At 38.4% G+C, this 23,407-nt stretch overlaps 2 protein-coding genes across 5 annotated transcripts in view; one reads left to right on the top strand and one right to left on the bottom strand.

Annotated features, from left to right (window-relative positions):
- Window positions 1-17,003, top strand: part of Trnt1 (tRNA nucleotidyl transferase 1) — a 29,684-nt gene extending 12,681 nt beyond the window's left edge. For 2 of the 3 annotated variants that reach the window (XM_006974458.4, XM_006974459.4), the window contains exons 7-9: window positions 383-636; window positions 776-1,055; window positions 3,516-4,259. In XM_006974458.4, the coding sequence (XP_006974520.1) occupies window positions 383-636; window positions 776-1,024 (503 nt within the window). In that variant the 3' untranslated portion in view covers window positions 1,025-1,055; window positions 3,516-4,259. Of the gene's footprint in view, window positions 1-382; window positions 637-775; window positions 1,056-3,515; window positions 4,260-7,260; window positions 7,381-16,867 lie in introns of those variants that run through there. The other variant, XR_013050053.1, reaches the window with a different exon arrangement.
- Window positions 524-22,125, bottom strand: Crbn (cereblon). 2 transcript variants are annotated; one of them, XM_006974456.4, is made up of 11 exons: window positions 21,970-22,125; window positions 17,751-17,866; window positions 16,946-17,148; window positions 16,055-16,204; window positions 12,795-12,954; window positions 6,293-6,355; window positions 5,252-5,336; window positions 4,730-4,845; window positions 4,248-4,312; window positions 3,574-3,705; window positions 524-2,772 (listed from the first exon to the last, which is right to left on the bottom strand). In XM_006974456.4, exons 1-11 carry the CDS (start codon window positions 22,034-22,036, stop codon window positions 2,592-2,594), a joined length of 1,338 nt encoding a protein of 445 aa, XP_006974518.2. In that variant the 5' UTR covers window positions 22,037-22,125; the 3' UTR covers window positions 524-2,591. The 2 variants fall into 2 exon arrangements, with proteins under 2 accessions (XP_006974518.2, XP_006974519.2); XM_006974457.4 differs by having other exon boundaries at window positions 17,751-17,863; window positions 21,970-22,074.
- Between the last annotated feature and the right edge of the window lie 1,282 nt (window positions 22,126-23,407).

Below are 23,407 nucleotides of genomic sequence, written 5' to 3' on the forward strand. Positions count from 1 at the left end.
ACTGGCTTTGCAGGTTGGGTGGATTTATCATCACAAAGGGTTGGAAATAATAGCCGCTAGACCTAGTTAGCACTTCTACAAGAATACTTAGTATGTAGGAACAAAGTCAGTAATTATAGCTAATATATTCCAAACAGAAACACAAAATGACTGAGTAGGGAATGGGTGCAGACAGGAGCATGACAGAGAAGACATCTGCTGTGCACTTGACCACAGCTCCTCAGCCTCCTGCTACATCTTGATGCAGAAACAAGAATATGATAGGGTTTCCTTGGAGTTAAGGGAGTGACAGATGGGCTGATAAGCAGTGGAGAAAGAACACTACACATTCTTTATAATTAAAAACAATTGACCCCCCCTTTTTTTTTTTTTGGCCATACAGGTTTACCTGCTAATGCAAATTTAGAAGAATTTAACAAAGTCAGTAAAAATGTTGAAGGCTTTTCACCAAAACCAATGACTCTTTTGGCCTCTTTATTCAAAGTACAAGATGATGTCACAAAACTGGATTTGAGATTGAAAATTTCAAAAGAAGAGAAAAACTTGGGTTTATTTATAGTTAAAAACAGAAAAGACTTGATTAAAGCAACAGATAGTTCAGAACCATTGAAACCATATCAAGACTTCGTTATAGATGTAAGTATATATTAGGTTTGGTCAGAAAAATAGTTCACTAACTGGAGAAGCAATTTTTCAAACTGTAGACTTTATATAAATATTTAAGTGGTAGAATAAAATTGTGAGTGTTTAATATGTGAAAAACTCTGTCACTTAGTCAAGGGAACCAGACGCAACTGCCCGTGTCTGTGAGCTGCTCAAGTACCAAGGAGAACATGGCCTGCTCAAGGAGATGCAGCAGTGGTCTGTCCCGCCCTTCCCTGTGAGTGGACATGACATCAGGAAAGTGGGCATTTCTTCAGGGAAGGAAATCGGGGCCCTGTTGCAGCAGTTGCGCGAACAGTGGAAGAAAAGTGGTTACCAAATGGAAAAGGATGAACTTCTAAGTCACATAAAGAAGACCTAAAATGAGCTCCCCAGGAAATAGGAACGTCTTGGTAAGACTGGTTTTCTTTCCTTCCGTTTCTTACTTAAATCCTAAGAAACAGCAGCAAGAGTAAACTCAGTATGGACGCATAGAAAACTAAGCAAGTCTACTTCCTCTTCATATAGGTTTAACTCTGAGTTTTCCAAGTCTGTAGGAGTATGCCAGTGAGAAAAGTGTAGTTGTCACTTGTTTAGACTGGAGGTGGTAACTCCAAAAGAACACTTGTGTATGCTAAACTAACTACTTTATGTTGCCTTAGCTGATTGGTGATTTTAAAATTAATTAGTCCACAACACCATTCATTTACACAGGACTTTGATTTCCTTTTGTGTGCAAAGCTTAGACTGTTACAGGAATAACTGAAGGGCTGGTGTTGAGAGTGCTACCAGGTACCACAAAGAGTGAACACAAGTGTTTATTTTACTAATTAGATGGATACAGCTTAGATTTAGACACTTGGTATCCATGTAAGCAAACAGCAGCTTTTGGAGTTTGCTAAAATCACTATAGTGATGAAGCCCAAATAAGAGGAAGATTAACAGGGTTATGTTGCAAAAAGGGGAGCCTCAGAAACTTCTTTACACAGGTTAGTAAATACCTGAATTTACAACATTGAGTTCCTGCTGTTGTCATTCCACCTGCATAAATAGCAGGAAGGATACAAATGGAGTGATCTCAAAGCTGCTATGTTGTGTGAGATTCCTGTAAACAGTACTATCTGCAAGGAATGGGAAACTGTGTGGGTCGTGAGATTACACCGCCTCACTATGACTGCAGCTTGAATGAAACAGAAGTGGAACTTAAAAAATGACATTGAGGAGTTACATTTCTGTACTTCACTTTAAATTTTACTTGATCACTTCGATTTTTACATAATTTAAATAGTGTAGGTTTGGACATAGGTGTTAGTTTGGTAAGTTTTATTTAAAGATGCCCTTCAATTGCTTTATTTCCTAAAGGGTATAATCCCAGAAATATCTACTGTTCACATAAATGCAAAATGCACATATACTATTATTTAAAGGGGTCTTACACATGACAGGGTTATCAAATAAATAGTGCAAATACACAAAATGCTATTTTTTCTGTTCAAACTGCTTATTTTACTCTTTAATATTTTCAAAATTTACAAATCAGTATCTCAGACAAGCTAAAGAAAATTAAAAGGACTTTGTTTCTTTCAAAGTAATATACATTGCTTTGCCTCTCTCTTGTGCTTGCCAACCTAGCTCCTGGAACATTTCATCATTTAGAGCAGTGGTGCCCTATCCTGTTCCCTAGCCTTCCTCATCATTGCAAATGGTGTTTTCTTATCCTGTCAATGCCACATATTCAACAGGATAATTAATGGCACCAAGCTACCGAAGCGGGTACTTCTGAATCCAACCTTGTGTTTTACACTGCTTTCTCATCCTCTGAGCAAGTGTGCTCTTGAACTTGGTAGTCAAATGCTGTAACCGCTATACACATACATCAGAGGCGGTGATGTCTGGGGCAGATCTGACTTGAGAAAACAATCTGTTAGAGAGTTATCCTTACAGTGCACTTACAAACAAAGTATTACTTTGTCTGGACTTATTTCATCTTCAGTTTCTGGAATTGTGGGTAACAGAGCAGAGCGAGTTAAGCCCCAAAATTTTTGAGGTGACATATCTTTTTTGGTGGCTGTAAACTTCCATCCAATATGGCTTGCACAAATCTTACACTGGGCAATGGTCCATGCATACCTGTAAAATGAAGGAAAAACACAAGCTAAGGAAACCTATTTTATACTTTTGATTTAGGCTTGTTGTGTAATTTCTCTGAAACCTCATAAATTTACAAAACTACCTTCTCATAATTTGATACTGTATTGATACTATGTTTTGACAATTTTATTACTACAAGCTTCTTTATATTGCTGTTTGCCAAAGACTACATTGCTCCAGCCTTAACCTCACTGCTTTCTACTACATTATTGTTAGAGAACAGCAATCTTGGAGCTATATAGATGAGGTAGAGGAAGGAGAGCATGAACTCCTCGAAAACAAGGCACTTCTGTTCTCAAGTTATCAAGTTACCGTTTTCCTCAGGTAGAGTATTCTGCGTGTAGTGTTTACATTAACATACTTAGTTTTACAGTCTTCACAATGATATCAAATAGGATTTTTTTAAGTGCAGGATAGCAAGTAAAATCACTATCCAATTTCAAAGTAAAAAGGTGTGACTAAAGCAGGCTAGATATAGCAAGATTTACTAGTTTTTACATCGTGTTATGTCCCTGCTTAAGGCCTCTGATCCACATATTAGTGGATCAACCAATAGTTATAGTTACAGTAGATCATAAAGTTTTACAATGAGCTGACAAATATTTCAGTTTTTTGCTCTAACATATGCAGTGATATACACCGCCCCCATTCATTTCTACCTATTGATGGAATGAAGATTAGTTAAAATTATTCCTGTCCTGTTTGCCTCGTATCATTTCTAGAAGCTTCACTTAAGACTAAATGAAGAGTCAACAAAAAAACTGAACACAACTGTATTACCCAGGAAACCAGCTGTGTACTGTAGAAGGTCGACCTATCAGATTCAGGTTGGAAGCTTTATACACTGTCAGTGTCTCATGTACATATCCATGAGGATTCACATATGCTGCCATTGGACCACATAAGGACAAACTGTAACAAAGAAGCAATATGGAGAATAAGAGAATGAAAAGAAAAACAGTAATTCTAATTTTTTCCTTCTTCGGGGTATTTTTTTTTTTTTAATTTTTGAATTTTGTGTCAGATATAAGTACAGGAATACAGGAGGTTGGCAGATCATCTTTAGACAGTTGGCTGCCTTGCAGACATCAGTTTCCTTATTTTCTTGATTTACTGTCTTGTTTTATAATTCTAATGAATTCATCAAAGTGTTAAACTGCTGTATCACAGTGTTAGCACATGTTCAGAGACATGCCCTGTTTTGGTTCTGTTTAGCGTAACTAGTTGAAAGATAATGCTTGAAGCACTCATTATGTAAGAAAATAAAATATTAAACAGAAATTGAGGAAAAACATATTGTATAGACATTGTGGATATTTCCAGCCTGGGAGACAGCCTTACCCCAGACCTGTGCTTATTTTCTTAATTGAGTATATTTTTTAGGCACTAGAGGAAAAATTCTGTAAGTTAGAAATGTATTGAGAGGGGTATACTAAATGTAATAAAGATCTTACCTAAATATTTCATTCTTGGTTGTTATTTCTGTTTCTTGACATTGTTTACAGCAAAGGGAAGTACACTAAAAGTTGAAGTAGAAAAACAGGTATGTTACCCAAACCATGAATAAACTTCTCAAGAGTACAAATGTATATCACACTTCCACCTAGATAAATTTAGATGAACCTAGGATTAATATTTAAGGACTACAAAATTTCAAATTTTTAGGTTTAATATACCTTATTCAAAAGTGTGTGTATGTATATACACACACCCCTCCAAGACATTACTGTTAAAACATTCATAATCCCCCAAATTTGGAATGGCCTAAATTACAGAGCATTTCAGATTAGAGAGAAGCTTTTTAACACAAATCAGAACAGGTAACCAGGTACTTCTCCAGTATATGACTATATTACTATAAAACAGAGGTAGCTCCTGGTCTCAACAGTGTAGCCTGGCCTACAATCTACACAACAGACATGTCATCTTTACTCACTTTATTCATGATATCTAATTCACAGCGAAGTCGTTGAATAGCACTACCAATTTTAAGGAGCTGAATTCTCAACACATCATCAATAGGAAGACAAGCAGCTACTCTGTAAGAAAAGTCTTAAAAGACAGGGTGAGGTTTGCACACTTTAAACTTAGGAATCATTAATATGTACTTATATTCCAGTTACCTTCCTTTAAGTCAAACATATACTTGAATGAAGTTGACTTACAAATATAGAGATGACATATAAAGCTAAGTTCTGGAGCCAGATTCACTTGTAAAGGCTCTATAAAGAACAGGAAGTGTCAAATGCAATTCAACCACTTCTGCAGTTCAAATTTAGTTATTAGAAAATTAACGAAATATGAAGACTCTGTTGCTTAAAATACTAATTTCTTGAAGAAAAATTCAAAGTAAAAGAGATACAAATGCCTTTTCAGAATTCAAAGGTTAGTTTAAACTGATTAATGTTGAAGCCCCCCCTCCCCAACAACATGCCACAGCTTGCTCTATTTGCCATACCTATTGGATTCGCAGGAAGAGAATCATCTTTGAGATTTTCATCCCATTCACGTAGCTGTTTCTTAATTCTATCCATTAATGTTTCCTAGTTTAAAATAAAAGTAGTCACAATAAGGTTCAGTCCCTTTAAAAATCATACATTGGTACTAAATCTGAGACCAGGTGCAATGTCTGTTAAAGGCAGAACTGGTTGACTCTTAACTCCTTTGACTAGCAAGTAGGTCAACTTCCCAGGCTTCTCACTCTTAGGATATCTATCCCAAGAAGTATGTGATTCTAAATGCCTCTGGATGCTTAGCATACTCTTCTAGGCTGCTGCTTGAACTGGCCTCTTCTGACTTTTCTCAAGCCCTTTTCTGGCTCATCGCAAATGGTGGTATACCTCTGCATTTACTGTCTACACACCTCACTTAGCAACTAGTTTCTACAGAAAAACTGCTGTCTGTCTTTTTCCAGGCATTAACACATTTTTACAGAATGCATCTGTGCCTTGTAAGGCTCATGAGCTGCTGAAGGACAGAGGCCAACTGCGTTTTTCTTTTAGTCGTACATACATCATACATGCTCAAATTACTTGTTTTATTTTTCTAGTTCTTTAGATTTCTGGGCAGGAATTCACTAAGAAATACAACTAGTATTTATTTAATGTTTACTATGTGCAATAGCTACTATTATACCCATCTGCCTCAAGCCACAGAGTAACTGATAGAAACTGGGTTTTGAAGACAGTCATTGTATTCCAAATCAAGATTCTTTAAGTTATCCTAGTATTCTGTCTTTTGTGATTTTGTTAGCAGTGACAGTGCATATACTTTTCACACAAGCCTGTATAGATGTACCACTTAATGCTAGTGATGCAGAGATACATATAAATGTACCTGTTTGGAAAACAATATTGTGATGTTAGAATTCTTAGCTATAGTGTGACTTTCACATGACCCTTCATAATTTCAGTAACCAAAAATGTGTCAGCCTATTTTGCTAAATATGTCAGGACTATAAAAATTTTAATAAAAGATAAGTTTCTGGCACGTTACTTACAGCATCATATAATGAATACAGCCACCGAGGCCAGGAAGTAAGATTTGCACAGTGAAACTTTCTCTGAAACAAAAAGTGTCACTTATGAAAATTCAAGGAAAAGATTTGAATACTACAAATAGTAGCATCTAAAAATGATTAATCCTACAAAAACATTTTCTAATTTTAAAAAGATTATTACCAATAGATTATCTGAAATGGCATTGTTATAGATGGCAAACACTTTCAACACCTTAATGACAAGTGCACTCTGAGAAATGCTGATCACAAACAGCACTCAACACAGACCAGGGTGGTCTAATTATATACCTAAGCTACAATGCACAGCCTATTGCTTCTATACTATACAAGCTCACATGGCATATTGCTGTACTGAGATTGATAGGCAATGAAAATGAAATGGTAAGTACCTTTGTATTACACAAACTGGGCTATAACAAGTATAAAAGAATAAGATGTGTGATACCAATATGAGGCACTTACCACAGACGTGTTATGCAGAACTGTTCATTGTTCTGGGTAGATCAGTGGCAGGAAATGAATGATAAGACCTAGGATATCACTGTCTGAATATTGCTATAGACTATATATAATACATATTAAATATATAAAGTATTCAGTAATCATGTCAAAGGAAAATTCTTCCATTACAGGGTTTAGAGGTGTATTTCAAGGGGACATGATTCTTGTTTGCCAATATTAGGAATTTATACATGGTAAAGATAGACTTTCTGAAGTACCATGAACTACACCTCAAACTAGTGGATACTTGAAAGAAAAAAAATAAATATAGCCTGGCATAAACGTCCTATTTCAGACTACCTAAAAACAGTTTCCGAATCAGGGTTAGCTCAGGAGTCCAGCCAAATAGGCCAGAGCAAAAGACGTAAGTCCTCTCCAGTAAGTTATCCTTTACATCTAAGACCATATACCTTATACTAAGGGTTACTGTCATGGTTCAATTACAGATTTTTAAAGATGTGCTACCAACAACAATAGATGATTATCTACAAGTCGCCATGGAAACAATACTATAGCAAGAACTATTAGAATACCACATGACCCCTAGAAGTATCTCCATTCTAAAGGTAGGTGAAACCAGGCAAAGGGTCACAGATTTGGTAGTGGGAAGTAGCTAGGATATGCACAGAAGGGTCTTACCCTAACCACTTGTTCAATGTGCTGATCACTTTTATGTATTAAGAGATGTAATAGATGGCTAACACAACAAAAAAGTGAAATCACAGCACACAAGGTTTATACTTTTGGGGAAGAAATCTACTTCTTAAAATTAGAAATTCTTTAAGTTACAAAATTATAAGAATCCAAGGAAAAGTTTCAGTTTGGGTTGCTGACACATGTCTGGCTAAGAAGTTAAACATTTTTTCACATCAAGATAAGCACTTCTGGAGTATGAAGGCATTATAAAGTGTAGGGCAAAAGTGTAATTTTGCCACACATCAAGAGAAGCCCAAATCATTTATTTACATAATAAAACAGAAGCTAAGTGACATGTTAACACAGTGACAGGAATGCACTGAATGATGCCATCCTTTTGCATGGCCCCAACCTATAAGCAAACTAGTGTCTCAATTCCCATGGAAGAAAAAGACTTCTAAAAATCTTTAATCCAATTATTATTCTTACTCTAAAAGTTCCAGGTACAAACAGATGTGTGTAAAGTGCTTTTAACAGTAAGCACACAAGAGAAGGGAGCAGAACTGTTGGTTTTTTACAGAGCAGCTGCCCAAACTGAACACTCCAATTCCCGAGTCCCTCTTGACTTTCAGCACTGAGTGGCTTCTACCCTCTGTGTAGGGGGCTGCTGATAACAATCAGCAGTTCACAGAGCTGCTCCAAGGCTTACTTTGTAAAAGGGTTTACTTCAATAGCCAGAAAGTTTAGGAAATTAAAGGGGCTAAGGACTAATTCTTCACAGAGGCTACAGTCATTCAGGAAACAGTTTACTAGTGATAGCACACATAAAGGCCCTTAAAATGAAACTGCAAGAATTTTTAAAAACCGTGAAAGGCCAATGAAACAGAATAATGGAGGGGTGGGGGGAAGCTAAAAGAAATCATCCCACTGACCTCTTTTTATCTTTTACACGGGGCCCAGAGATATTTTTTGTTTGATCTGTTACAGCGAGCAAAGTAGATGATAAAATTTAGTTAAATAAGCTGGAAGTTGACAGTTTTTGTTTTTCTTTCATTTCCCAAATATCTCTTGGTAATGAAAGCTGGTAGGATCTTAACTATTCTAGTGGCTTATAAACTAGTGGTAGATACACAAATATATATGCATAGTATGTGTGCAAGAGAAAAAAAATCACAAGTCTCTCTGTGCTAATACCTGACTACACCTATTCTAGAAAAGTATCTGAGAAAGTTTCAGTAAAAAGGAGCAGTGAGAAGGCCAGAGGCCCTATTTGTACTCACAGTACTTAGGAACTTGAGAATTGCTACAGTAGTCCAGTACATAGAGCCTGACACAAAAACAGAAGTAACAGATAAACTAACCTGGTCTGAGGTGGCCCCTCAAGTCACTGTGAGCAAAAGCAAACTCTGAGAAACTAAATGGGACAAAGACAAGCCACCTGGAAACAGTGCCATTAATACCAGGATAAACTGCACATGGACTCATGTTTATATGAAATTCATTATCAAGAGAAAAACTGTGCATGCTCTTCCTTAGGAAGTTATTCACTAAAATTTAGAACACGAAGGCAGTGTACTAAAATACAACTAAGATGCCCATTCTCCCCTCCCCCCCTTGTAAAACAGCACACCACAACCAGCACTAACAGATGACAAACAGGGACATGCTTGTGATTACAAAGATGATAAAGGTCAAGAGTTCTTAGAAGCCAGTGACCCAGTAGGAAAAATATGGGTAGAAACTTCATAGACAAAGAAATACACAAGTCCCGTAAGTAAAATGCTGTAAGTAATTATGCAAGTTAAAATTAAATCCACAAGGCACACTTAGCAGATCAACAAACATGGTTGTATACTGTGAAACCATGACAACAATGAATACCAGCAGGTATGTAACTCCTTTATAAGGGGCTGTAAAAATAAAACTTCAAGCCTTTACTGGCATTCCACCTCACTATCAAGATTGAGCATACATACGTAGGTCCCTCTGTAAAGGGAATCTGTACATTTAGTGCAGGTGTCAGAGGACTAGCTGTGTAAATTACAATGTAAACCATACAGCAGCCTGCTGCAGCTTTAAAAAGGAATGATGCTGTGTCTATCAAATGATACAATGGAATCTCCTGTAAGACGTGGTTAGTAATGAGAAGGTCAACAGTAGTGACCTTTCTTGTAGCTTCTGCATATACAAGAATGAGTATCTGTATCTTTATAAACTCTAGAGCATTAAAAAAAACAGCCTGTGAAGAGCATGAAGGCCATGCCTTTGTAAGTTTGTCCTCATTTTTGCCCTACTCTCCATGATGAATAGAACAACCACATCTTGCTTATTTAGCACAGGCTGGAAGGATGAGCATCAAACACTACAGATTTCTAATTTCCACATTGCTTACTTTATATTTCTGTCAACTCTTCTAATTAACATAGCAAGCTTTACATACAGACAGGCTGAGAGCTTGGACAAAGGGGACTGCATTTCAAGAGGGATGAAAAAGTTTGCCATTTGGACAGTCTCTTCCAATCATTCTAGTGAGTTTAGAAAGCAGCCATGATTAAATAAAAAAAAAATGTAAACACGAGTGTCAAAGCCTGAATCTCAGGAAATCAAGATCTCTCATGGAATGAGTTTAAAGTGTTTCCCAATTAACTTGGCTAACATTTTCCTTCTCAATATCCAATATGCTGAGTAGGCATATGTCTGTTGGACCTTCTCTACTGCTACTTTGTCAGAATGGGAAGCTACATAGAACACTTAAGGAAGCTTCACTACTACTTTATGATCTGGGCAGTTTATATACTTTCAAAGATAACTAACTGTATCCCAGGAAGACCATATTCTCCTGGATCCTTTATCTTTCCTATTAGAAGTGTGATAACCACCTTTAAATCACACTAGCAATCTCCCAACTCTGCCACCTTAATTACTACTCAGCCATGGAAGAAGGATGCATCTAGTATGGCCTTACTTTGTGGTGGGCTGTACAAGTGAGTGTGAATAAATTCTATGAAGAGGACTGAACTGACTTCAGGTCTGTCTAAACACAAGCAATACACGGTCCACTTTTCAAGGTAACAGAATGTCCACCTCCAAGTTCAGTATGCAGTCTCAACAGGAAGTCCTGGCCAACCAACCATCCCTGCAGCACTTCCCTGTTTTACAGCCTATATTCCGTTGGGCCCAGAATGGGTCTGAGAGATACAACAGAGTTTACTAGTCACCTGGGAACAACATACATTTGCTAGCAACATTTTTTCTTTCAACCTAGTGAACAAGATTCCAAATTTCAGAACCTAAGACATTCTAAGCTTAAACAAGGAAACTGTTGAAACAATCTGAGAAATAAAAAGGCTGAAGGCTTTTTAAAAAAAATTCTTTAAACCTCATGTGCCTTCCTCATTCCCTAGTTCCTTCTGTTAAGGCCTTGGCAACTCTTCCCACAGTGAGGGCTCCTGAGTACAAACCTAGGATGACAGAGAAGACTCAGGAATCCAGGCCACACGTACCCAGGCAAGCTTCCTTGCCCATTGAGCCAGTGACAATACCTAAAAATTTCTAAATTCAATCTAAACATACTGAGGCACTGTTGTCATAGAATATAAAGAATTTAACCAATAAGTAATATAAATGTTAAACTTCACAAGCTGTGTTATTTACTTAACTGAAGTTTAGGTTTAGAATTTCAAGGTCCTATCGCCAGGACAGGATTTGTTATACAGGTCAATATGTCAGTTATGAACTACAGTCCCATCCTATACTTACTAATTTTCAAAGAGGAGTAAATTTAGAAACTTCAGATAGTTAAGACTTCCCATTACCGTCCCAGTCTGAATTAAAAATCTCAATATAAGCCCTGCTGAAAAGATAGCAGTTACTAAAATGAACAGCTAAATATTGACATGACATGTAGGAAGCAAGCATCTTGAGAGGATTAATCTGCCACATAATCACTTCTTTAGCAGACATGTGAGTACTAAATTGCTTGATAAATACAAAACAACACTCCTTGATAGAACTACCTTTTGACATACTTATTCTAAGAATTATGCTTAAAATCATCATGAACATTAATTCCCCAATGTTGTATTGACAAATAAATAAGGGTAGATATATTAAAAATCTCTATACCCAGTTTGGAAAAGGAAGTACTGTACAGATAGACCAAAGCTGCCTGCAACAACAATGTCAAAGTTTCCATAACATTACTTTCAAGGTTCTTTTAGCAAGTGTTTAAGCAGTCTAACTATACTCTGTAGAGCATTCTTAGAAAAACTAAAGCATACTGCACTGTGCATCAATGTTAACAGAAATGGGTAAAGCTGTATACCTTAACAGTTATGAGACCATCAAGCACCCACTCTTCCTCAAGTTCTCTAGAAACTGAAGAGCACTAAATGTGATAGAGCAGTGAAAAGGAGAGAGAGCCTGTCACGAGAATTATATACTAATCCACATCACTTTGGGATGGTATGCTATCTACAACAAAATGTAAGCCTTCCCTATCCTAACTTAAAGAAGAGTAAGGGAAGATTCACAGAACTTTTATGTTTACAATGGAAATAATCTTGTATTTTTAGAAAGTACCAAAAAACCAATTTATTCTAAACTTAGAAATTAGTACATTTCTCAGTTATGGGGAAATCATCAACTTAGAAAGCATGTTTTATACCTAAAGGTATTGACACATACACCTACAGTGAGGTACATATCTAACCAATGAAGCAGGACAGTTTTCACTTTTATCCTAAGAGGTGAACTGTTTAGCCAAAGGAATACCTAAGTTGTAATGCCCAAACAAGCAAGCACCCTTGGCTTTCTTCTGTGCTGGGAATCAAATGCAAGACCTTGAACATGGTAGGCAAGACCTCAACCACTGAACTACATTGCCAGCACCAAACAAGCAATACTTTACCCTCTCAAGTCAATTTCTGTTGTGATCAGCAGTATGCCACAAAACAACAGACAAAGCTTTCCTGTGAAAGGTCTAAGGACAGCATTCTTTTCTGCTGCCACTGAATGGCAGCCCAAACAATCCTGTCCCTTCTTCAGGGCTGCATTTAACTCAAAAGCCAAATATGGATTAGAGTTTTCTACGGTTTCTATGGAATCAAGAGCCACAGGCTGTTAATACATACACGATAAGCATAGTATCAACAGTGTCTTACAATTGTGTGACATTTCACCACTACTGCAAGTTATCTTTCGTAAACAACTGCCTGTGAATTATTTTTAAATCCATCTATGATCAAGCAAACTACAGTGTCTAAACAATGTCATGACAGTTGTTACTCTTTTTAAAAGCAACCTATCTTCAGTCTAGAAGATGTATAAGAAATTAGTGTCTCACCTTCTGGTATTTCTGCCACCATTTACATGAATACTGGTCTTCCCAAGAGACAGGTTTTGAAGGGAATATCTGGCACTTATTGAGTGATTCTAACTGAACTGCAGACATGGTTGACGGCAACACACACTCTGGCAAAATTTGCACTTTAGCTTGCTGGATTCTAAAATAAAGAGAATCAAGCATGTTGTTCATTTTAAGATACACTGAGTGAGTTTCTCGATATAGGATAATTTTAAATACTAAGATTTTCCCAAGTTCCCCACTTTAAACAAATAGACCAAATGCTATATATGTATATAAGAAATTCTCAAAACAATTGTTTAATAAATCTTAATATAAGACATAATTTAGATTTCAGTCTCACTTGTAGACTCAAGAGATTATACATTTCAGATAAATATGCAGGCACAAATGAAGCACAATTTATTTTAAAAACTCAGCATACAGCCTACAGATTATCTTGACACATCTAACTCTTTGATCTTCTTAGATAATACAACTCTCCATCCCTAAATCTCTAGGCTGTGAGCCTCACACACTCTTTGTCATTAATAACCAGGTAGCAAAAACAGAGAAAGAAAGGAAACACACACACACACACAAACACACACACACTCTCTCTCCTCCCTCCCTCCCTCCCTCCCTCCCTCCCTGTTTCCAGACAAAAATTTATTGCACCAAAGACACTGTGGAACCAATGTCCTCGACCATGCTAGGCCTTTGTCTGCAGTACCAACTTTCAGAACTGGGAGGAAGTGAGCCCTCGTGGTCCCTGTTCAACACGCCTGGGGTGTGTGTATGTATATGTGTGTGTTGGTTCTCCCCTACGTGTTTATGAGAGTTACTTTATGATTATCACAACATGATTTTATAACAGGCTACACAAGAAATTAAGGGGAAAAAAACTACAAAATTTAAGATTTTGCACTTATATTGTAATGCCTGTTAAAGTGACCCACATGTTTAGATGGATAATGTATAAAGAAAATCCAAGAGCATCTACATCCAAATGGATCTGCAAACCAAGTTCAAAGTAAACAACTTTGTCTCTCCAAAAATCAAAATGTTACACTATTAGAATTTTCAGCTAAAATGTTTATAATACATATATTTCAAACTTTTTTGACTAAAAATTACTTATCCCAAATATGACAGATAAGAAGTCTCAGAATTCCAACAGGATGTTAATTTGTCTTTTTCTGTACACTTCTAAGAAACAGATTTATAAAGAGTCTTAAACCAATTCGTATACACCCTTCTATGTGTGTGTGTGTGTTTTTTTAAGTCTATGTATTTGAAAAACACTTTAACAGGAAAGGTTAGAAGCTAACCATGTACTTCACATATGCAGTGTCATTTGGTTAAAAACAAAAAGATGAATCTTAAACTACAGCTTTCCTAGAATTAAGTTCCCAATATGCTAAGGAATAATCCTGGTATAATGGCTGACAGCTAGTTAGGAAGTCAGAATGTGGATGAAGTCATCTGTATTTACTTGCATAGGGTAAGTGACCTCCCTGGGACTTAGCTTATCAATCATTTGCAAAAAGAAGAGACTGCCCTGGACCACCTTCATGGTTTCTTTCACTTGCCCATTTGAAGTGACGGTAGTTTCAGGACCAGTGTTGGAGTGGAGGAAAAGAAATCTTATTCCACAGTGGGCTTTCAAACTGAGACACGTCTTTTTGAGAGACCTTAATATATAGTAGGTCTACAGACTACTAGAGAGAATTCTCTCCAAGGCCAGTCCACCTCTATCAGTGTGATGGTGATCTTCACTACATTGCAACCACGTTTCTTGCCTACTTTCTGACAGTGACTAAGTCCAGCTTGTCTTTGAGAGTTCTACACAATTATTAAAGTCACATACAGACTTTCTCCCAACTCAATTTCTTTTGTCACTTCTAGAAAATAATATTCAAAGATAATCAAACTGTAACAAGATGTATACAGGAAGTAAATTAAAAACTATTAGTGTCAGCAAAATCCACAGTAACAAAACTACCAGCTAATTACCACAACAGACCCCCAGATCACTTTGTACTCATTCACTTAACACTGTCCTAAATGTAGACCACAACATTTTCAGTCACTTCTCCAGCAACTTGTCTACTGAGGACCTCAGGCATACAACCCTATAAAGGTTTGGAGTCTGTACAATGACATGTTCTAGGGAAGGTCTAGGAGAAAAGTAGGCCCCTCTATTCTGGATACCCCACCCAATATCCACATGATTTCTTGTCCCAAAATGCATTCTGACTCATACACACTTTTGTAAATTAATATTTACAGCTGCTTATAATATGGACATAACAGACAACAAATCTTGCCCTCATGAAGCTTACATTCTTGTTGGTACCTAAAACCTTCAAACCTTCCTGTGCTCAGATGCCATATGAAATAAAAGCGGCATGACAGAACTTTCAATTCTGACCACAGACCAGATTCCCTACAAACAGGCAGAGCCCAGAGGCTGTCCCCTAAGATACTACATGTGCTTCCTGTGTGCCAGAAACAAGACATAACACCAGATAAAAGAAATGCTTGCTTCTACTTCATTTCCTTTGAGGAGGATGGGTTAAATTAGCAGAACTTAATGGGAAAATAAACACAGTATTTTCTGATCATATGAAAACCTAACTATGTGAACTACGCCAGGATCCTCAGGAAACTTCTAAACTTCACAGAGTGCAGAGACAGAAGCATTTCTTCACTCCTCATATAAAAGACATCTTGGGATGATAGAAAACGCACACTGCACACAGTCCCAAACTCCGTGGCTGGCACAGCTCAGGTGTAGCACATGGCAGATGCCTTCCTCAGTGTAGCTTTCAAACAGCAGAACAATGCTGCCACTTGCACACCTGTCCTGGTGAGCATACTGAGCACAGCTTTTGCCCTCTACTCTCTCATGCTGCAGAGAGCTCTTCAATCTCAAAGAAGCAATGCCTCAACAGGTGCTTCTTTGGTGCTTACAGTATTGTTTTTTCAAACCTGGAGGGATGTTACAATCACCCAGAAATAATTTATAAACACTGCCACAGCCCCACTCCACATTAAGTCACATTCTGGGCTGGGAGATGAAGCTGAAACTGAGGTCCCTACAGTTTTACACTTGACAGTGACTCTGTTAACCATCAAGGTTGGGAACTCTGGACTTTCCCCTTAGAAGGCAAAGAGAACAATGAAACTATAAAACATCAAGTAAACAGTACATTGCCACAAAGTCATCTCCCTCTAGGATGTTGGAAGTTTCTTACCCATCTGACTGTGTTCTAAGTTCAAGGACCTTGAACCTCTGCCGTCCAATTGCTTTCACTTTCACTACTTCAATTCCAAACTCCTGCTCTTCTCGATAAGCATAGATCTCTGCTGTTGTTCCGAACTGGGCTTCCCTTTCTTGCATATTACTTCCAAGACAAAAATTTACAGGAAGAGTTTTCAGCTTTAGCTTTTAAATACACAAAAGCAGCAAAAGCAATACAGAGGGGAGAACAATTTACAGCAGTCACCCTCACTGTAAAGCTAGCACACAAGGCTCCAGAAAGCAAGCAGCACAGTTTAAATAAGGGGGGGTTAGAGTCACTGAAATAACCTCCGGCTAAAGAGTTTTAAATTGTATTTCACAAAGTAAACATTCTTTCACTTTGTTAGACAATGATGGTCACTGCTAATTAGCAGCACTATGCATATATATGTTGGGGGGAGGATTTGGGGATGATGGGGAGGCTTCCTGTTTCCATTTCCTGTCTCCACCACATGTTGCCTTCATTTGCCAAAGGCTACTTGAAGGACAGCTTCAGTTTCCCGCTGTTGTGTTGGCACAACTTGTGAGTTTTGAAAGGGAAAAGTAACCTCTGTATGAAATTTAAAAGCCCAGCTGTCTTTGAATAAAAACAGTTCTGAATTCAGACTCCAGGCAGGTTTTCCATTAAATGCATGGAAGTTTTTCAAGAGCCAGACACAGCTAAATTGTAAAAGTAAATGTCTGACTTACAAAGTAATGAAAATATTAGATACTGACAAGACTGCTTGCTTCACACTCTTATCCAACATCTTCTGCAAAATTCCAGGTGGCTTTGGCTGCTACACTGACCTTGGCTGTGTCAACACAGAAGGCAGCATGGGGGAGCAGATTTACATCCTCTTACCTGTACGCAAGAACCGCAAAGGTTCTGTCTTTCTGAATTAAATTTCGCACCATGCTGACTTCTTGCGGGTGAGAAAGCTGCAGTGGTAACGTCTGCCCAGGAATTAGGATCATCATCACTTGAGGAAGGACTGGAATTACTTGGCAGCTGTCATCATCATGCAAAGTCCTACCATGAAACTCTTCCATATCAGCTCCTAGGTACTATTCAAGAACACACACGGAGTCAAGACAGACACTCAATACACCTTAAGAGATTAAAGAATAGTAGAGTCAACTACATAAACAGAGCATGCATTTATTTATATAAGCTTGGTTATAGAAGACACCTCCATCAAACTCTAACTTTTGATCTAGTATTTCCTACTAGAACCCCAAATTTTTATAAAGAATCTCTCATTAGCATTTTGTAGCTCAAAATATCTTATTTTAACCAAAAACCCCTCTGTGTCCAAATATGACAACTCATATGACAGAATGTTGGTATGTAGAATTCCACCCCACATCCCAGCAGTAATACATTCTTAATGGCTCAGTTACTAGTAGACTCATTCAGAAGAAGACAATTCCTCAAAGAGGCACACCCAGGATAAGTTTAAAAGTTAACATTATCTGTTTGCATATTAGAAAATAGTCAAGAATTACAGGAGAATATATTATTACATTATTTCAATTTGTAGAATTACATGCACTGGGAAACAACAGGTCAGCTAATATGCAGGATCCTTCAGTCACTTGCATTTAGGAAATTCCAAGTACAGTTAAAGGTCCATCTGCTGCATTAGCTCCGTGACTAAATTACATACTGTATGCGACGTTGGCAGACTGGTGTCAAAGTTGATGATGTTTGGTTTCCTGGCTTCTTTACTATCCTGGTCTTCTACTTCCATTTCAATTTCATCTTCTTCATCTTCACTCTCTGCTGAAGTAGAATAACAGGAGAAAAACAATGAGATGCAAAAACCAGCCAACTCTGTTCCCTTTCACACAGCCTGCCCCGAGGACAGACCTCCTTATAAAGAAAGCTGTGCAGAGGCAGCGGGGAGCCCGGCCTATGCTCTTTCTGCCATGAGAGTGCTTTCCTCCTTTCTTCCCTGTTCTTCACAATCAACTAACTTAGAATACTTTAAGATTTACAGGAATGTTGGAAAAATAGAATTCTAGTATGCCAAGGCTTTCTCTTCCTCCATAGTTAGCATCATACATTCATTCAGTATTCTTGTCACAACTAAGTCATCAATACTGGCACATTACTATTAACTAAATTCCTGATTTGGATTTCCTTAGGTTTTAGCTAATCTCCATTATTCTGTTATAGACTCCCCTCCAGGATCCACATTATATTTAGGTATCAGGCTCTTTTCCAGCCTCTGGCAGGCCAATTTTCTGTTTACCTGGCTGGGGAGGCCCTGATCATTCAGAGTACTTATCTGGTGCTTTACAAAGCATCCCTCAATAAGGGTCCACTTGATGTAATTCTCAGGATTCAGCTGAGGACTGTGGTGTTTCCTCGCCTCACATCAAGAGTACATACAGTCCACCTGACCTAGGGGCTGACATTCCCCTTAATCATCTGGCTAGGGAATCAGCCATCAGGCTCCTTCACTGTAACATTCCCTTTTCCCTCCGTTCACACTGTACTTTTAGAAAGCAGAGCAACCGGTACAGCTTTATAAGGGAAACAGCTAAACTATGTGCAAATCTCTTGTATGGACGATTTTTCTCTTCTCTATCAAAACTAATTCTGACCCCTTACATAATAAATTCCAACTGATTAAAGCTTAGCTTCCTCATCTGAAGAAAAAAAAATGAAGGCTTGACACAATAATCTGAGGAGCTTTCAAACTTTAGCTGTAAAGAGTTCCTCTGTGAAAAAGAAAGCAAGGAAGAAATAAGTAGGCAAGAAAGATCTGTTAAAGTGGAAAAAGATTCCATTAAAACCTGGCAGAGGGCACTGACTACTCTCCCAGCGGTCATCATCATATATTTAAAAATTAAATGTTTGCAATTATTTTCATACAAACATTGCTTCGTTATTTTAAATTTAAAAATAACGGCATGAAGAAAAACAATTTTAAAGGAGATTTAAGAACTGTTTCTGCACATATTTTTTTGAAATTATAAAAAGTAAGCTGATCTACTTTAAAAATTCTTGCTACTGCTGGGTGGTGGTGGCACACGCCTTTAATCCCAACACTTGGGAGGCAGAGCCAGGCAGATCTCTGTGAGTTTGAGGTCAGTCTAGGCTACCAAGTGAGTTCCAGGAAAGGCGCAAAGCTACACAGGGAAACCCTGTCTCAAAACCCTCCCCCCCCTAAAAAAATATTCTTGCTACCAAGGGCAGAGATCAAAGCCCCAAACACCAAAACAAACTACTACTTTATAGAGGTGTTACTCTATTAAATAAGAATTGCTTTTTTCCTACCAACTATGGGTTCATTTCCCACTCCAAGCATAATTGTGTCCATTTATGATATTTGGTACCGTATTAAGATATCTTTGACTGTTACAACTAGAAAAATCCTGGGAATCCAACTAGGTGTTGGCCTGGCATGCTGCTAAACACCCTGTACTGCTTGAGGTACATCTTAGAAGGGGTTCTCCAGCTTGAAATGTTGAGTTTCAAGGTTGGGAAACACTGGCCTAAACTAAGAATCAAACCCCACAAAATCTCATTTCTGTTCATATATTTTTAAATGCTCCTCCCAAAAAACTTTTAAATGCATAAGGTTTGATTACAAATTGGTGTTTTCATTGAGAAAGTTGTTGTTGTTTTTTTTTTTAAATCAAACCACCTGTAAGTAGGTTCCTAACAGAAAATACAAAGATTTTACAATAATAAAGTAAATGCCTGGAACCTTATATTTATTATGAATTCCTAGACATAAGGCTCTGTTAAAGAGAAGAACATATTTCAAGACGTATGCAGGTAGCTGATGTTTAGCATTTCTGAACATGTTTTTCTTGACAATAGGGAAGTTTCATCAAAAGATAAAGACAAAACTAAAATGAGAAAAAACATCCTGAAAGTAATTTTTTTCATCTGTAACTCTAAAAACCTAGATTTTACTTGACATTTGGAGAGACCCATTCTCTTCTCTACTACAGCAAACTTAGAATATCTTCTATTAGCTCAAGGGCTGCAGTTATACAAAATTTACACTTGACATTTTCTACTTTTATTCTTTAAAGGCATTTGTTATATATGGTAGCCATTCTCGTAAACAAATTAAAACCCACTTCTCCCACTTGGAAATGTTTATCTTTGAGCATTTAAATTTGTCCAGTATAGACTCCTCACACCTAAAATGTTAAGCAATTTCCTTAGCACTTAAAGATGATCACTTTCTCCATGACATAGCTTCAAGGGGCAAGCCAAAGTTTCTCCAGCAATAAAAACTTAAAATTTGGATAACCACTATTCTACATCTACAACATCGGTGAGCTTCTTCCTTCTAATATTTTAAATTGAGAAAACACAGACTTTTCAGGGCTACTGATGACTCATGCAGGAGCTTTAGGGGAATGCCAACAGAACATGAGCTTCCTCCTTCCGCTCCGCCACTCTCCCTAAACCTTTGGCACATCCACAGTGGAGCTGATATCACTAAAATCTCTTCTGTTGAAAGATGACTTACCTACCTTTATAAACTTTATAAAGAGCTTCACAAACAACCCGTGACTTAGACAAAAGGTGCCTTCAATGCACTGGCACGGCACCCAGGTTTTCCCTCCTTCAGGCTAAACCACTACCAAGGAACAGATTTATACCCAAAGCACAGCTTTTCCGAGGCAACTACCTGAAACCTGAAATAATTTCTTCACAACCCACAAAAAAACCTAACTCAAGTGACTGAAGATGCAAGTTTTCAACAACTTACAACTCACCTAGACCACAACTGTATCCTAAATAAATCTGCATTACAAGATTGTTCTTCAAATCCTCTAACCCCAGAATAATCCCTACCTTTGAAAAATTACAAGAGGAGTTGGAGACACAGCTCAAGAGTATCCAAATCAGCACTGCAATGAATCAAACACAAATCCCAAAAAACCTAACAGCACTTGCTTATCTGGCCCTAAATGAATTGCACCTGAGATTATAATTACCCTCAATAGACTCACCACAACTGTGAACCTCCTTAAAATAAAATGGTGTGTATAGTGATGGTTTTCATACAAACAAAAGCTAACACACTGCGTGGTTTATAACCCAAAGCCCCGGGCAATAGTCTGTGTTGTCTATAGCATTCTAGGAATAGTATGTACCACTAATTCATGCCCTTTTAATATTCAGTACTACAATGTAAGTTGTCACAAAGTATGCAGACATAAAGTGAACAGGGCAAAGAAATTGGTAATACCACTCTCTTGAGTGGTAATATGCAAGCATATTATTTTCGCACCTGAAAAAAAAAAACACCAAATATGGCCTCGACAGAGAGGTAGTTAAGCGATACCTGTTGTGCTGACAGATCAGCACACCGCAGAGCCCTGTCTCTCTGCGACTGTGTGTGCTTCCATGTCACTAAATTGTACACACATTTAACAATTCGTCGACACATCTCTCCTCCAACAAGCAAGGTTCTGAACAGGTGACAGGTGTAGCAGTAAAAGCGGAAAGGCATGCAAAGCATTCACTTCGTGGCGCGTGACGTGTTAAGTGCTTAGTACATATTAGCTGTCAGTGGTATTAAAAGACAGACGTGCAAGAAAAGGAACGGCTACTAATGTAACCCGGTTTCCGACGTCGCCTGGTCCCAGTGCATTTCCATGGAGGCTTGCTAAGGAGAAAGATGGACAGGACTGGGTCCCTGCTCTTGGAAACCAAAGTCCCTCGCCCCAACATCCCCCCACAGCCCAGGAGACAGAGGCCGGGAGGAAAGCGCAGGGTTGCAGCGGTCGAGGCTCCTGAGAAGCTCCCCTACTCGCCGCTGCACCCAGGTTGCTGTCCCCATCCTTCCTGAGGGGTCGGCCCCAGGCCTCGCTCTCCACCCGTGGCCAGGCGCCCGTCCCGGAGGTTACCAGGCAGCAGCGGCAGGTGGTTGCCCATGTTGTGCGCAGCGTCCGGGCGATCTCCCTCGTCGGCCATGTCTGTTTACCCGCAAAGGAGCCTGGGACAGGGCGGTGCCGGGACGCCGGGGGAGGGTCTGCGCCAAGCTGCCGCTACGCTTCCGGGCCACAGCGTCCCCTGGCGGCTCCAACAAGGCGAACGGCGACACAGCCGAGAGCTCTGCAAAAGATCGTACCGAGGCAGAAACAGCAACAGACCCAATGCTATCCACACCCAACCAAGAATTCGAGGCTGGGTTCTTAGGGTCCACCTTAAGCAAACAAACCTCCTTATACACCATCCCCTTCTGTCCGGAAGCATGGAAAGGAATATTCGGAAAACACATCGACTGTTCCAGGGAGAGTTGGAATACAGCTGACTTTTAAAAACAATTTCAGCAGTCCTCATATAGCCACAAATGAACATCCATCAGTATGAGGCAGAGACTTGCAAGAACAGCGATAATCACCTGGAAAATAAAACTGTCAGGATATAAACTAGCCGAGTCATAATGGCTTCTCTAAGAGAAAACGGATCAATATGTGGTAAAAGGATTAAAATACGCCAGAAGAGAATTGTTTTGGTACTGACAATGCCTTATCAACATGTTTTCACTGAAGAAAGAAAACTGGAAAACACCAGAACGGTGTAAGATCCATTAAGAAGGAAGAAGCGTTAGAGAATGAGAGGAAGGAAGAAACACACAGAGAAAACTAATGAATCCGGGCTTTTAAGACATCTGACCCCCAGAAAATTTGCCTCATTGAAAAGTCACAAGCTGAAAACCAGTTTGCAAGAGTGCCTCGGTCAATTCCATATCACTCTGCCTTCTGTCCCTGAATCACTCTGTGGCCTTAGCCAAGCCACTTTTATATCCTCAGCACTCAGATTACCCAATGTCAAAAACAGAACAAAGATTGTCCAAGCTATGTCCTCTCTAATAATGTATGCAATATCCATGCCTTTTATGATCAAGTTAAAAAGAACTTCATGAGCCATTGTGGTGAGTTAGTGGTGTTAAGGTATTATTCTAGATAGTGAAAGGGCTATTCAGTTCCAGATTGTTCTAGACTGCCCAAGAGCACATGCAGCAGAGAGCAAGGGGAACAGATGAGTGTTAAAGACAGAAGAGTTCAACCACGTGATCCATAAATGTGCATATCTGTACACACATATATATCTATTTTTGATATCACAGGATCAATTTATATCGAGTTTGCAGAATTTCAATAAACTGTTTATCTGTAGAATTTTCTACACACAGCAAGTGTCTGGTTTCTATTTTATGTCTATTTGTGCATGTGTGAATTCACTTTTTGGTGCATGGGGGAGCATGTGTGTCAGTGAGTGTATAGGCCAAAAATCAACTTTGTTGGTTTTTTTTTTGTTTTGTTTTTGTTTTTTGTTTGT

Source organism: Peromyscus maniculatus, chromosome 3, assembly GCF_049852395.1.
Source record: "Peromyscus maniculatus bairdii isolate BWxNUB_F1_BW_parent chromosome 3, HU_Pman_BW_mat_3.1, whole genome shotgun sequence".
NCBI lineage: Eukaryota > Metazoa > Chordata > Mammalia > Rodentia > Cricetidae > Peromyscus > Peromyscus maniculatus.

What these genes read in the sequence shown, in the direction of transcription:
- Crbn (XM_006974456.4), bottom strand. Translation starts at nt 22,036, where the DNA reads ATGGCCGACGAGGGAGATCGCCCGGACGCTGCGCACAACATGGGCAAC. An exon ending in TTTGCGGTTCTTGCGTACAG is followed by an intron (nt 16,205 to 16,945) that starts GTAAGAGGATGT and finishes TTGTCTTGGAAG; the next exon opens with TAATATGCAAGAAAGGGAAG. An exon ending in CTTAGAACACAGTCAGATGG is followed by an intron (nt 12,955 to 16,054) that starts GTAAGAAACTTC and finishes TCTTTATTTTAG; the next exon opens with AATCCAGCAAGCTAAAGTGC.